Raw genomic sequence first — 14929 nt, forward strand, 5'->3', positions numbered from 1 at the left:
ACAAAAGTCTAAAATACAAGATTGTGTGCTGCATAGATATGGTACTAGTCTTACTACAATATTTCACAGAGACTCCAACTCTCCCATTTTCGACAGGAGATCTCCCGCCGAAAGCCCATTTTTGCAAAATCTCCCAGTTCTCCCGCTTGATATTTAATTTCTCCTGCCCTGGCTCTGTGTCTCCTGCTTGAAATGATTTCTTACTTACTATCATTTTATGTTGAAAAAATAAGCCGTAGATAGCACAAGAGAGCATCTAGAACCCAAGAGCTTCCAGGGCCCTTAAGCGGGCCCTGGATCCCGGCCGTAAGGAACTTCACGCTTTGCGCTCGTGATGTGTGCGAATGGAGTCTCCCGTTTGCTTAGGGTTTCAGGCGGGAGAATCTCCCGATCAAAAGGTGCTTGGGGTTGGAGCCTCTGATTTCATGGCATTTTGTTGCAATGTACTGTGCATGACAAATATAAGAAGAATAAAGATATAAAGAAGGAGAGTTGTTGGTATAGCAGTCAATATCTGAAGGTCAAGAAATGCCATTTCTGTTGTTGTGACACTAACTTGCACGCAGAAGCAAAAATCAAAATATGGACTGTTAGTGTGCAGTTCAATTCAAATCAATTCTAATTCTCCACTCATGGGGTGGAACCCTCTCGGTAGCTTCATCAGGTTTAGTCAACATATTTTCCCTTGATATCTAGTGGCTCATCTCATCAGTCTTAACGGTCAGGTTTATCTATCATTTCAATGATATGACTGTCCTGAGTTTCTTGCAATTGTTGTTGTAGCCTTAGAGGGGCGTGCTCTAACAACAGGAAACTGTGAGCCGGAAGGGACCATCATATCATAGCGCCCCCAGTGGTGACACTCACACAACTATATTGTAATTGCACTCACCTGGAATGAGTTGCTCTCCATGTAGAAAATGTCTGACTCTGGCTAATGATTAACCTTCTGCTCTGCCCCACTCTGTCCCTTTACTTCAGGTACCTATTCACTGTCGGTGCGAGACTTTGATCCTAACAAGGGAGACCACATCAAGCACTACAGAATCAGGAAGCTGGACAACGACTCGGGGTTCTATATCACACAGCGGAGCCAGTTCCAGACGCTACACGAACTCGTCCAACACTATGAGCGTGAGTTCAGCAATGGTCTATCTCAATCACTGTATATTTGTAATGAAGAAGGAAAAAAAAGGAAGAAGAAAAATATGTATGTTTATAAATGAAATACACGAATACTTCCCTTTCTACATTGTATCTCAATATGTGCCAACACATTTTATGATAGCAAAAGGAAAGAAAAAAATGAAATTGTATGTTTATGACATATAAAAACATATGTATACATGTTTTCTCTGTCATATCTCACATTGTGCCAACATTTTTTAAAACAGCGAAAAGACAGAAAAAATGAAAATACGTATTTTTGCGACATGAAAACATATGTTTATATGTTTTTCTGTTTTATATTGTGCCAGCAGTCTTGAGGAAGTCATAGTGTGTGTCATATGGTCATGATCTAAAGTGACAATGAGGTTTTTCGTCCCCATTCCACAGGGTCTTCTGATGGGCTCTGCTGCACGCTGACGACGCCATGTCCGAAGGAGAACCCCAACACTGGAGGTCTCGGCAAGGACCAGTGGGAGATCCCCAGGGAGTCCCTCCGGCTAGAGACCAAGCTCGGCTCTGGCCAGTTTGGAGACGTTTGGAAAGGTGCTGCTGCAATCGTGGCCTTGGGGGAAATTCCACTCCTGGGGGGTGTTTCATAAAGCTGTTCGTAAAGTTACGAACAACTTATGAGCGACTGGTAATCAGTTCTGATGTGCTATACTTATCAGAATTTCCATAATTCAGCACAAGAACTGATCACCAGTTGCTCGTAAGTTGTTCGTAACTTTACGAACATCTTTATGAAACAGGGCCCAGGGCTTTAATTAGCTTTGGTAGAGTAGCTTGGAAGGAAAACAGATTAGAGAAAGTTGCAGAAAGTTGGTCACCACTCCCCCCCCCAAAAAAAAAAAAAAAAAATAAATAAATAAATAAATAAATAAGAATGAGGATATTCGCTCCGTTAAAAAAAAGATACGTACATCCATACAAATTAAGTTTGGATAAGAGTGAGTTGAAAGGGGATGATATCATCACTTCATCTTATTTTTATTGGAAGACTCTTAACCAGTTTAGGACGGTTTGATATTGCTACAACACGCATTTCGAGTATACTCGGGACTCGTCCTCAATGGGTTAAAGATTCCACATCATGTTACTTGTGTTAATTAGGGGAATGGTCACATTTTATTTTAAAGATGAAATACATTTTATGCATTTGATTTTACTCTACTGGGGTTAACTTGAACATGAAATAGAGTTGCTCAGTTGAACATCTGGGGGCACAATCATGAAACATTCTATGTGTGTGTTTCACAACGTTGTCCGAAGGCCAGGGAGAGGCTGGCCATTTCCCAAACAATAACCATCATGTGGACAATCTTGACCCTTCTGGCATTTAACCAGCCAGGGTGACCTTTGAAATATCACGATAGGATGATGGTACTTGGAATATTCATCTCTCAGTTTTCATCGTAATCCACACCATGGGAATACTTTGGAGATATTTCCTCCATACCGTACAGACAGCTAATATCCATAGTGTGTGTATCTGTATCAATAACGATTACAAATAAGGAAACCGAAGGGATATATTTGAGCAAAACATACGAGTCATGGAGGTGGCATGAGAGGACAGTTTTTGACTGAGGTCACCATTTTGAGGTACCCATGGGATGTCAGTGTAGGGGGTTTTAGGGGTTTTCAGCTGTAAAACTGATCTGCTATCACCTAGAAATACACATGATGCTGTTTCTCACATGTTCTCACGTAGCACAGCCTCTGTAGGACAGATGCATATTAATGGAGCAAGAGAGGCAATTGAACTTGTTTGCGTTCATTCCTATAGGTAGAATGTTCAGTTATACATTGCCCGGTACAACAAAGTTATGAAGACCAAATATTTGGAGTTTCACATGTTTGCAACGGGTAGAGCTCAGTGTTGAAAAGATGTAAAACTTCGTAGAATGGAGTAGTAAAAACCTCTTGAAACATCTTTGAGAAGATTGGGCTCATAAAGAAGCTGTTGATTTGGCAGAGGGAGGAAATCAAGTTTGTAGCCATGGCAGTGTGTGGTGCTTCCAGAAGAAAGTGATCATTGCCACATTGTGCCTGGCACAAAGATGACATCAAAATCGTGTCACAGCCATTGTAGAGAATTCACTGGATCCATTTGAAATTTGGCATGCAGCCACAAGATGCCCTCGTCTTTCATTCAGCCTAACATGAATGTCTATCTTCTCAGCCAGGCAAATACGCATTATAAAGCATAAATGTAAAAGCAACATATTTCTTTTATCTGTGGACACATAACCTTCATTGGAAGTGGAACTCGAGAGTATAAGGAAAATTCCATACAAATAATAGGAAGAGCATATTTATCATTCACATCTGACCCACAAATCTACGCAGGAGGTAGATGAATATCTGGCCATTCATGAAATGCCCGTAACCAAAAATTGCCACTCCACAGCCAAATCATGTTTTCCACCTGTTAATCTGTGACGTCTACCGTTGTGAATCATTCGTCATCCTCAATGGCCGCAAAGTCAAAGTAGACATAGGGGAGATTTCCCGGAGGTGTCTTTGGCAATACGAGAAGGAAGCCACAACATATCTCCCGATTATTGGCCAAGTCTAAAATGAAAATAGTGATCAGGAAGTCGCCTGGAAAAATAATAGGATGACTGGGCGAGGAAGATTTTTAAGGGTAATAGACATTTGTAATTCTGGTAGGGAAACTAGGAAGGATATAGAGACGTCCATCTGCCGCACTCAAACACTCTCAAGGAAGGAAATGGCTGGCGGAAATAATCCTGACTGCTTGGTCACAGTCGTGGGTGATTTTAATGGGATTTTACCATTCAGGAAGACAAACGAATTGGGTAATTTCTTTTTCTGCAAATATGTGCCATCTGGGGTCAAATGGGTGACTTGTTTTGTTTAGGCATTATAGTGATATGCAACACTAAAGAACAAACAATAATTTTCTACTGGTCAGTCTCCACAAAGTACTTAAATCAGTGCATTTTAACTTTAAAAGTGTCCAGTTTTAATGATGATATAAGTGGTGCAAATGTTCATTGAGATAAACTGTAGTCCCCCTATCCTTGTCTTACTTTTGGTTTAGACGAAATGCCAAACAGAAAACTTTCTGACTAGACATTCATTTTGTCTTTCATGCATATTGCTATTACTGAATTATTTGCTTTATTTCCTCTGCCCCAAAAGACTTCCAGTTATATATATAAATTGCATTTGTTTGTGTGTGTGCGTGTGTGTGTGTGTGGTAGTTTTTTTTGCTAACTTGCTTGCTTCAGCTGTTAGTCCTCTCACACTTAACAATTTTTACAGCAAATTTCACCCAGGTGCATTTGAGTGAACCCGAGAGATCTTTTAGCATAACGCGTCGTGCGGGTGAAATCTTGTGAAATAATAGATGATTTTTTAGAATTTTTACCTTCTAACTGTTTCTGGTAAACTCCCTGGAGCTCGTAGGAGCTCCTTGCTGAAGCTGTAGTATGAAAGACATTGTGATGAAACTCTTGAGTGAAATCCCAAATAAATATTTAAGGTCATGTTTGTGACAGGTTGCAAACACATCTTTTATGCTGTTGGATTTTCCCTGATTTTTTTTTTTTCCAGCACTGGTGTGCACTTTCATTTTGAAGCAACAGTCTAGTATACCAACAGAAGCAGATCTAGAGGGGGGGGGGGTTGGGGGGAAACCCCCCCCCCCCAAAAAAAAAAAAAAAAAAAAAAAAAATTCGGGGACCATTTTTTTTTTTTATCTTATCTTTTTTTTTAAAACTTTTAATTTTTAATTTGGCAATGACCTCTATACCAAAAATAGTGGTGTTTTAGATGCAAGAAAACGACATTTTCACACACAGATTTTCAAAAATTCTCCCTACTGTGGCAGGGGGGACACCACCCTCCCCCCTCGCTCGCTCCACTCGCTCAGGCTCGGTCGCTACGCTCCCTCGCATACCGCCCCCAACCCCCCCCCCCCCCCTTTATAAAAAGCTAGATCCGCCCCTGACCAACAATGTCTAACCTGTGAGAAATTGATATTTCAGGCTTGTGATGTGTGCATATGTCTGCTGCAGTGCTGCAGACGAGAGAGATACAACTGGCAGCTCATTCGCTAGTATGAGAGAAATTCTTCCTGGGTGTTCCCTGTTTGATTCCCCGGTGAATCTCCCAGGTGATTCAGGAATGACTGGCATTAAAGGCCACATCACACTAGAGTGTATCAAGCCAACGGATGCCCAACGAATTCTAGAATTTGAAAATACATTTGCATCATTGCTATTTTCTAGAATAATTCTTAACATGTTTGGCATTCTTTGTATTCAGTAGCTATTGGTAGGGATTTGCAGAAATTCGCTGGATCCGATTTTTTATTTTTGACATGTCCAAAATGATAAATTTGCTCCAGCGTACCTCTGCAAATCATGTCCAAGATATCAAAAAATCTGTTCAGCACATCTCTGCTAATCCTACAAATAGCTAATGAATACTAAAAAATGTCAAACATGTCACAAACTATTCTACTATTAGCAACAGATATGAACACATCTTCAAATTTTTTAATTCGTCGGGCATTTGTTGGCTCAATACGCGCTAGTGTGACAGGGGCCTTAAAGGGATACGAGAGAGTTGATTAACAAGGTGCATTCTGTGTTGTTCTCTTTGCTGTCACGACAGGTTTATGGAATGGAAACACCCCAGTGGCTGTGAAGACTCTCAAGCCCAAGACCATGACACCAGCTGCCTTCCTAGCCGAGGCCAACATCATGAAGACATGTCGGCACGAGAACCTGGTCCAACTCTACGCAGTCTGCTCAGAGATGGTAAGCGCGGTTGTACCTGGCTTTTAATTAACCCTACTGCTATAAAATGTAAAATTTTTGTTGCTGGTGGTCAGGCCCGTATGCTGGCCGTACTCTACACGCATGACCGAGATGATCGTACGCACCCACATGCAACATGTGGAGGTCAGGAGGGGTCATATTTTTTGAAAAACGGAGTTATGGTGCAGCAAGCATGCACAGGGCATACATGCATGTATGGTAGTGATTAGCTTTTCTCTGATCATATTCTATCTCCCACTTTTCTACAGATTTTCATCATGAATTTGAGTTCTGCAAAATATGTGATTCAGCTTGTGATCATGCTGTGTACAACAAAGTCTAGTACTCAAAACCTTTGAGATGCAGGCTGCAGTGTATGGCATGATGATAAAGTCATGCAATATCGCTGAGCTGAGCCTCTGCAAGAGGCGTTGAGTAATCGCATCTAATTTTCCCCGTTTGTTATGACTGAAACATGGTCGCTTCACAACTAAAATGCATTTTCAGAGATTACAATTGGATATTTCTTTCCCAACACATAACAAGACGTTGTTATTAGTGATAGTACTCTTACTACTACTACTACTACTACTACTACTACTACTACTACTACTACTACTACTACTACTACTACTACTACTACTACTACTACTACTACTACTACTACTACTACTACTACTTCTACCACCAGTGGCAGATCCAGGCTGGGGTGCACCGGAGAAATTAAAAAAAAGAACAAATGGGGGGGGGGGGGGGGGGGTGGAGTGCGTGCACCCCCCTTTTAATTTTGTAAAGGCGCCCCCTCTTTACGGTATTCCTGGATCCGCCCCTGACTGCTACTACTATTGTAATGATATAAACAATTATAATAATGATAGTGATACTTTAGGCTATATGTGGTAGAATGCATAAAAGACCTGCATATGTTGACACTGTCATCATAAGGTATTAGACAATTACATCTGTTGGAACGTGATGTGTCTTGTACAAAATCCATGGAAATCCCAGAATTTCACAAGGAACATGACAATGCAAGCCAGGTGTCAGTAGATTTCATTCATGTAAGTTAAAATGGATCACTCGGACGGTGAAGCCAATAGTATTCTGATAATACATGGAACCTTGTGACATGTTACTCTGGCACGTACTCTGGGGTGTTGTTACATTGAGAGTTCATGTGAGTTCATCTCAAAGACTGTTGTATGCATGTGTCTCATGTACACATCTGTATTCTGTTGTTGCCTAGCTTTATGACTTTGTTATGCCTAAAACCATATGCATTTTCCAGTTGCTTTGGATCTTTTGCTCTGAAACCAAAAGGAAACAAAACAGAATGAAAGTAGCAGAGGATTTATACTTATGACATCATTGTGTCATCTGTTCTTGAATTTCTTTCTAATTTGGTACCTTTATATTCTCTGTAACTATGACTCAAGGAACCGATCTACATCGTCACAGAGCTGATGGCTCATGGCAGTCTGTTGGACTACCTGAAGGATGGAGACGGGCGCCATCTCAAGCTGCCCCAGCTGGTTGACATGGGAGCACAGGTCAGTCCACCAATCAGGAGAGAATAAAACCAGGGATTTGAGAGTTCAGAGTTCAATCTTATTTCAGATTTTTTTCTTACTCAAACCAAAACTCACTTTTCAAACTTTTTGGCAATTCAAATGGAATGTTCACAGTTTAATGCACTTCAGACTTTTTTTCGTAAGTTTCAGATTTTTCAGATTTGTTTGTTTGTTTGTTGTTGTTTTTTCTGGAAGTACTCTCACACCCTTGATTAAACAAACAACAAACAAACAAACAAACCTTCCTCAGAGTCCTTTGACTCTTGAGGTTGTGTTGTTTGAGTAAAACCACCAGAAAACACCCATTGAGTGTACACAAGAACTGTCTTCCAATTATCTTCATAGTGCACACTAGAAAGTGCCAAGATGGTTGTGCATGAAAACAGATCATAATGAATGAATAGGTAGCCAAAGCATTCCAGATACACTATGAAGTGAGTACAGTAGAATGAGAGACACCTCATCTTCACTTAACCTGTCTCATCGCCCAGGGCAAGTAAAATTTTTGTCAGGAAAAAACGTTTCTAAAAGTGTGGAAGCAGAACCAGTTCGATGAAGGTACATGTATGTGCAAATGAGTTGCTTTTCACATTACTTGTTTAGGCTAGTAAAGCTCTGGTTCATTTCTGTAAATTGTGTAGAGTGTACAATTCACCTGAGTGGGCAAGCACAGTACAACTGTACTTCTGCACATTCAAGTACTTTGTAAAATGTCTGTGGCAGAGTTTGAAGAAAATGAAAGCTGCATATCATGGCAAGGTCAGACCTTGAAGCTCAGTGATCTCATGGAGTGGAAGTGTGATATAATGATGCAGTGATACAATGGCACAACTACAGTCAACTGTACCATACAAACAAAGCAATGAGAAGGAAGAGAAGGCCAGGAATAGTTATTAAATGTGTCCCTCTGACTAATGCTGTTTTCCCCCCTCCCCCAGGTTGCGAATGGTATGGCCTACCTAGAGAGGAAGAACTATGTCCACAGAGACTTGGCAGCAAGAAACGTGCTGGTCGGCCTTGGCAACATCGCCAAGGTGGCGGACTTTGGTCTGGCGAGAATGATCGAGGACAACGAATACATGGCCAGACAAGGTGACAGGAGATATTTTTGAATACTGGTTTGGCCTTGAGCTCACAATAGTATCATCTTTTATTTCTTATAGGAGCTGCATGGTGAGACGAAATAAGGAGACATGGTCTCAATGAAATAATGGCTCCTAAATGTTCATGATATCTACTCAGTAATGAGTGTGCATGCATTGCCAGCTGAGGTTAGGGAGATGGATGGATTATAGGGATATGATGACATATATGGCATATCTTAACCCTTTAAGGACGGGCTGATTTGGTTGTAACATGCATTTCCCATAGACACTTGCCCGAGTATACTTGGGACTTGTCATCAATGGGTTAATATACTGAGTAGTACAAGGAGAAACATGGTGAAACAATGATCGGGTATGGCAGAAAATTTTGTTTTCAGTAGTATTATATTTTCATTTATCATTGAACACTCAGAGAGAGAAGGGTAGGACAAATTGGTAGAATTGGCTTGGGGCTCAAATGAAGGCTGTCTTTATTCTTTAGTAAGTGCATGAAATGTTGAAATAGTATTATATATATGTTTGTAGGGATTTGATCTATTTATTTAACCTTATAATAGGGAATATTAGAGGGTTTATTTAGTTATGTTATGTTTGATATTACTGATTGTTATGCTAACTGAGACTCATGTTAGTTATTTGGGTGTGTGTGTGTGTGTGAGTGTGTGTGTTATTTTGAATTTTCTGATATAAGTTTTGTTTGTAGTATTATGTTATTATTTTGTAAATTTAAAATTGGGGGCTGAGAAGGGTTGAAGTAGTTTGATTTATATAGGGTTATAAAGAATTGATATATTGTATATGTATTGTGTAATAGACTTGTAGGGTGTTGTTTGTTTTCATTGTGCTTTATATCATAGACGTAATTATGTAATTGTGATGTGAATTATGTGTACTGTTATGATCATTTTGTTGCAATGTAATGCCAGTGGAAGCCAAATTTCTATGTCTGACATAGACCAATAAAGAAATGAATAATATGAAAAGACACAGTGCAGGAGGTGATCCGCAGTCGTGTTGTTGCTGAAAATGCAGCCATATTGTATCTTTCTAGCGAAACGTAGCATGTCAGTGTGGGAAAGATCTTGTAGATGGTGCAGATTTTTTGTCTCAAAGTAGTGTTGTCCTGATATCGTGGTGAGGGAAATGCCAGGGTAAGGAGAGGTAGACATGCTGGTTTGATTTCTTTCTGAGTCAACATTATGTCATCTTTTATTTCTGTTATTTACGTTTGAGGTATATGCTTCTGAAATTGTGCTCTGTGCATAACCAGGTTGAAGTTATTAGTCCATAAGTGTCCATGTGCGCACAAGCCTCATGACAGTGTATCTGTTCACTTTTTAACAGGCGCCAAGTTCCCCATCAAGTGGACTTCTCCAGAGGCCGCCCTCTACGGCCGATTCACCATCAAGTCAGACGTGTGGTCCTTTGGTATTCTTCTGACAGAGCTGATCACATATGGCCGCATTCCCTACCCAGGTATGTGGGACACAAAGAGAATATTTTGTGATGGTGTGGTCTTTATAGGAGTGGTAGCCCTCTTCTACAGGATGTCTCGCCCCCATTTCATAAAACTTTGGCAACTTTGCAATTGATGGTAGCTCTGCAATCAGTGTTAACTACCGTGGCAACACTGGTCCACAGCCAGTCAAAGTCAAGAAATCCCCAGTAAGAACCATTGATAGCAGAGTTACCATTAATTGTAAAGTTACTATAATTTCTTGCCACTGGGCCATGGTTAAGAGGTGTCATGGGGAGCTTGAAAGCAGGTTTCTTCAGGGACAGCAGTAGTGAGAGTTAGATGTGCGACGCAAACGCTATTTAGACGATGCTAATTAGGCCACAAATGGTGTTCTGCACATGCACAAGACAGCTGTGTCCATTGTCGAACCCAGGAGGCTGCATCGTCTTAAAGGACAAGTTTACCTTCATAGACATGTGGGTTTATTGAATGCAGCAGTAGAACTCATGAGTGAGAGTTTGAGGAAAATCGGATAATCCGTTGAAAAGTTATGAATTTTTATGCCTCCGCCACGAAGTGGTGCCGGAGGCATTATGTTTTCGGGTTGTCCGTCCGTCCGTCCGTCTGTCCGTCATTCCGTCCGTCCGTCCGTCCTTCCGTCCGTCTGTAATGAATTTTGTGGACAAGGTAACTATCAAAACCTCTTGAGGTATCCTAATGAAACTTGGCATGTATATGTATTAGGGGGTGAAGTTGTGCCTATCAACTTTTGGGTGCACATTCTCAAGGTCAAAGGTCAAAAGGTCAAGGTCAAATGTATAAAATGTCACTATTTCCACCATATCTATTGAATGCCAGAAGAGATTTTCTTGAAACTTGGTGTATACATGTATTACCCAATTAAGATTCTCTGGTGAAAGTTTGGGTCATGAGGTCAAAGGTCAAAGGTCAAAAGGTCAGGGTCAAATACATAAAATTTCACTATTTCCACCATATCTATTGAATGCCTGAAGATATTTTCTTGAAACTTAGTGTATACATGTATTACCCAATTAAGATTCTCTGGTGAAAGTTTGGGTCATGAGGTCAAAGGTCAAAGGTCAAAAGGTCAAGTAAAATTATTAAAACTTCTTTGTTTTCTCTGTACCTTGGAAAATTGTTCAAGGTATCTTCATGGAACATAGTATATGCATGTACTGACTGGAAGTGATTATCTAGAGAATGTAGGGTTCATGGGGTCAAAGGTCAGGGGTCAAAGGTCAAGTGCAACACTTCAAAATTTTACTTTTTCCCTCATATTTATGCAATGCCAGCAGGGTTATTTTTTTTTTTAACACTTGGTGTATGCATGTGTAACCTAATAGAAATTCTCTGGAAAGTTTTTTTTTCTTCTTTTTTTGCCTCAAAGGTCAAAAGGTCAAAAATCAAGTGAAAGTGCTGAACTAACTTTTTCCTCCATATCTCGGAAGTGGCTCAAGTGATCTTGAAACTTAGTACATATTATGCATGTTCTACCTGAAAGTGATTATCTTATGAATTTCAGGGTCAAAGGCCAGATGAAAATGGTAACAATTTACTATTCAATACAGAAATTGCACTTTTTCTCCATACCGGTACCTTGAAAATTACTCAATGCATAAATGTGTGAATGGGTCAAAGTCAAGTTAAAGTCCTTAAATCCCCAAATACATGCTCTCCTATTCATCCACTTAAACCTAGGTCATGGAAGGTGAACATTGAACACATTTGTGACAAACTTGTCATTTCAATATCTTGCCAATTTTGTGAAAATGTAATCACACATTGTCCACATGTACTATCTAGACCTATTGGGAAAATCATGCATTAATGCGGAGGCATACCAGTCACCAAAGCGACATTTCTAGTTGAAGTTTCTGCTCAGTCACGGCTGGATGAGAAGACTACTATAGCTTGTGATGTCACATGTGAACAACGATATAAAGAAAGAATGAAGAAAATTCAACATATTTTCACTTTCTCGCATAACAAAAGAACACTTGACTTCTCTCTTTCAAAAGGCAAGGTAAATAATATTACCCTTAACATACTTCAGTAACAAGTCGAAGAAATGTGCACTTTATTCAAAAAGTAAAGTTTTGTGAAATTCTCTTTTTATTTTTCTTATATCGTTGTACGCATCATACACTGTAGTAGTCTTCTCATGTAGCAGTGACTGAGCAGAAACTGTAAAAATTCATAACTTTTGAATGGATTGTCTGATTTTCCCCAAAATTTCACCGATGTGTTCTACTAATATTTTTGCCTTCACTCAATCCATATGTCTATGAAGGTGGACTTGTCCTTTAAGGCCACCGCACACTATATGACTTTCGGTGGCACGACCAACCAACTTTAAAGCTGAAATAAATCAGAATGGTCTCAGAATGAACCTACTTGTTTATTTCAGATCCAAAGTTGGTCAGTCGTGCCATCGGATGTTGTGTAGTGTGCGATGGCCTTTAGCAGTCACGTCGCAGATATAAAGCTCACTACTGTTTCCATGTAGGATGACAGTAAATGGTCACATGATATCGCAGGGAACAAGTAGTGACTTCCTTTACTGTTGATAAGGCGAAGATATGATGTTTACATGTTATATGAACTGTAAAGCTCTAAAAAAGGCTTGTGTTTTGTTTTGACAGTTCATGTTTGTAAAATGATCAAGGAAGCTGTTGAGGAGACTTTATACATCACTTATAGCTTAGATGCAGATGTTCTGAAAAAGATGTGTATAATATGACATTTGTTTAATAGCAGCAAAACAAGTTTTGTCATTTGGCTTCTCTGACTATACAAGTGGTATTGTTAATCACTGTTTGATTTGAAAATTCAGTAAAAAGTCTCCATGGCAATCAAGATATCTGCTTGTAGAATTGTTTATCTATTCATTTACTTCCAATGTCTATTTCCTGCTTTCATGTCATTGACAGTAGAATGATCATGATGATAATTATGGAGACAATGGTGTGTCGAAAATGACAATGACAGCGAGTATCACCATTATCTAATAGTGATCATCGTGGTCTCCTTAAAGGGATGGTATAGTATTGGTTGAGATGAGGATTGGGCTTTTAACTTTTTGTGAGATACTTAGAAACCACTTTGTGATATGTTAAAGAGCATACAATTCTGAGAAGAATTCAAGAATTTGTGTGATGAGAATTGGTTTTGAAATGGCTGAGATATCCAAAACCAAGTGAATTTAGTAAAAGGTGGGTCCCGCCTTTTATTAGGATGGCTTTGTTTGGATATCTCAGCCATTTCAGAACCAATTTTCATCAATTAAACTTTGAATTTCCTCCTAGAATTATATGCTCTTTCATATTTCCGAAGAGGTTTCTCATTATCTCAAAAAAATCGTCAACAAACAAAGTTGGATACCTGAAGCCCCATCTCAACTGAAACTACATGTTTACCAACCCTGAACATGGATTCAGGCCTGTATTTTGTGTTTCTGTCGTTGTTCATGATAGCGTGATGATGATGCATCCATTTTTCATTCCTCTCTCCATCACCCCTCCACCATCTCACTACCAGGGATGATGAACATGGAGGTACTGGAGCAGGTGGAACGAGGCTACCGCATGCCTCGAATGCAGAACTGCCCTGACTCCCTCTACGACATGTGCATGATGAAGTGCTGGCACAAGGACCCTCAGCAGCGGCCCACCTTTGAGTTCCTCCACGCGTTCCTCGATGACTACTTTGTATCCACTGAGCCCAACTACCGGGAAGCCGATTAAAGATGTGGGGAGGGAGAGGCAGGGCTGAAGATTTAGGCGTGTCCTCTCCCCTCCCCGTTTGGGGCGTGTCCGATGTAGAAAATAATGTTCATCGCATGAGAGAGAGAAAGAAAGTGAGAGAGAGAGAGAGAGAGAGAGATAGAGAGCAGTCACTTTAATAAGGAATTGATTTGTCAATATTTTTGTAGGTGCTTTTTTGTACTTTTTTGGGAGATTATGGATTTCTGAAGACTATATTTTCCTCTTCTCCTTTTGTGACAAGACATCATCTGCCATAAAATCACCTCCCGCACGGTCACATCGAGTGTGATCTCTGTGTCTCATCTCCTGCCATTCATTCTGCAGATGGTGATTCATTCTTTTTTTCATTTTAATTTCTTTCTTTGCCCGCACCCACAGCCTGAGCGTTGCACCGAATGGTGGCGTCATTCTCAGAGGATGGCACTGAGCGAGAACCCCTTCACCGAAATGCAAGCTCTTCTTTTGTTACAGCACTCTCACCAAATTCAACATTTATGTAATCATTCAATTTGATGGACAGCGCATCATATTTCATATATTCAAAGCGTCTTTGCTGCGTTTCTCTTCTTCTGTGACAAGAAAATATGATTATGTCTATGCCATGCATCCCCCTTCCTAGGGCATTCTTGTGATCTCCGATCTTGTCCATCTTGTGTTGTAGTCATTGTTCTCATGTTGAAATTCCATATACCAAGCTGCAGGATTCCACATGTGACATTCCAGTGTTCCCTTGGATATAAACTACATTTCCTATAACAACTTTTGTGAGTACTGTGATAAATCGTATTGTAATGATTATCATAAAAATAAAAAAGAAGGCTAAAAAGGTGAAAATTGGTAAGAAAGCATGATGTGAAGAAAGCAAGAGTGGTGAACTTCATTAATGAAGACAGAAGCTAGAAAGGGCAATAGAGACCCACCAGACCCTGAAGCTTCACTTGACATGTAACATTGAGAGATTTAAGATAGCAAGAAATACAATTATTGTGTGTGTTTGTATGTATGTATGTGTGTAATGGAGGGGAGGAGAGAGATATCCCCCACC

At 40.0% G+C, this 14929-nt stretch overlaps 1 protein-coding gene across 1 annotated transcript in view; it reads left to right on the top strand.

The window, feature by feature from the left end:
* Window positions 1-14929, top strand: part of LOC139723250 (tyrosine-protein kinase yes-like) — a 63253-nt gene extending 48324 nt beyond the window's left edge. Inside the window, exons 6-12 of the mRNA XM_071634512.1 lie at window positions 982-1134; window positions 1558-1713; window positions 5818-5963; window positions 7400-7513; window positions 8473-8626; window positions 9985-10116; window positions 13658-14929. Coding sequence (XP_071490613.1) covers window positions 982-1134; window positions 1558-1713; window positions 5818-5963; window positions 7400-7513; window positions 8473-8626; window positions 9985-10116; window positions 13658-13863 — 1061 coding nt within the window. The 3' untranslated portion in view covers window positions 13864-14929. The remainder of the gene's footprint in view (window positions 1-981; window positions 1135-1557; window positions 1714-5817; window positions 5964-7399; window positions 7514-8472; window positions 8627-9984; window positions 10117-13657) is intronic.

The sequence above is a fragment of the Diadema antillarum genome, unplaced genomic scaffold (genome assembly GCF_040938485.1).
Source record: "Diadema antillarum isolate AM-2024a unplaced genomic scaffold, OU_Dant_1.0 scf00000014, whole genome shotgun sequence".
NCBI classification, from domain to species: Eukaryota; Metazoa; Echinodermata; class Echinoidea; order Diadematoida; family Diadematidae; genus Diadema; species Diadema antillarum.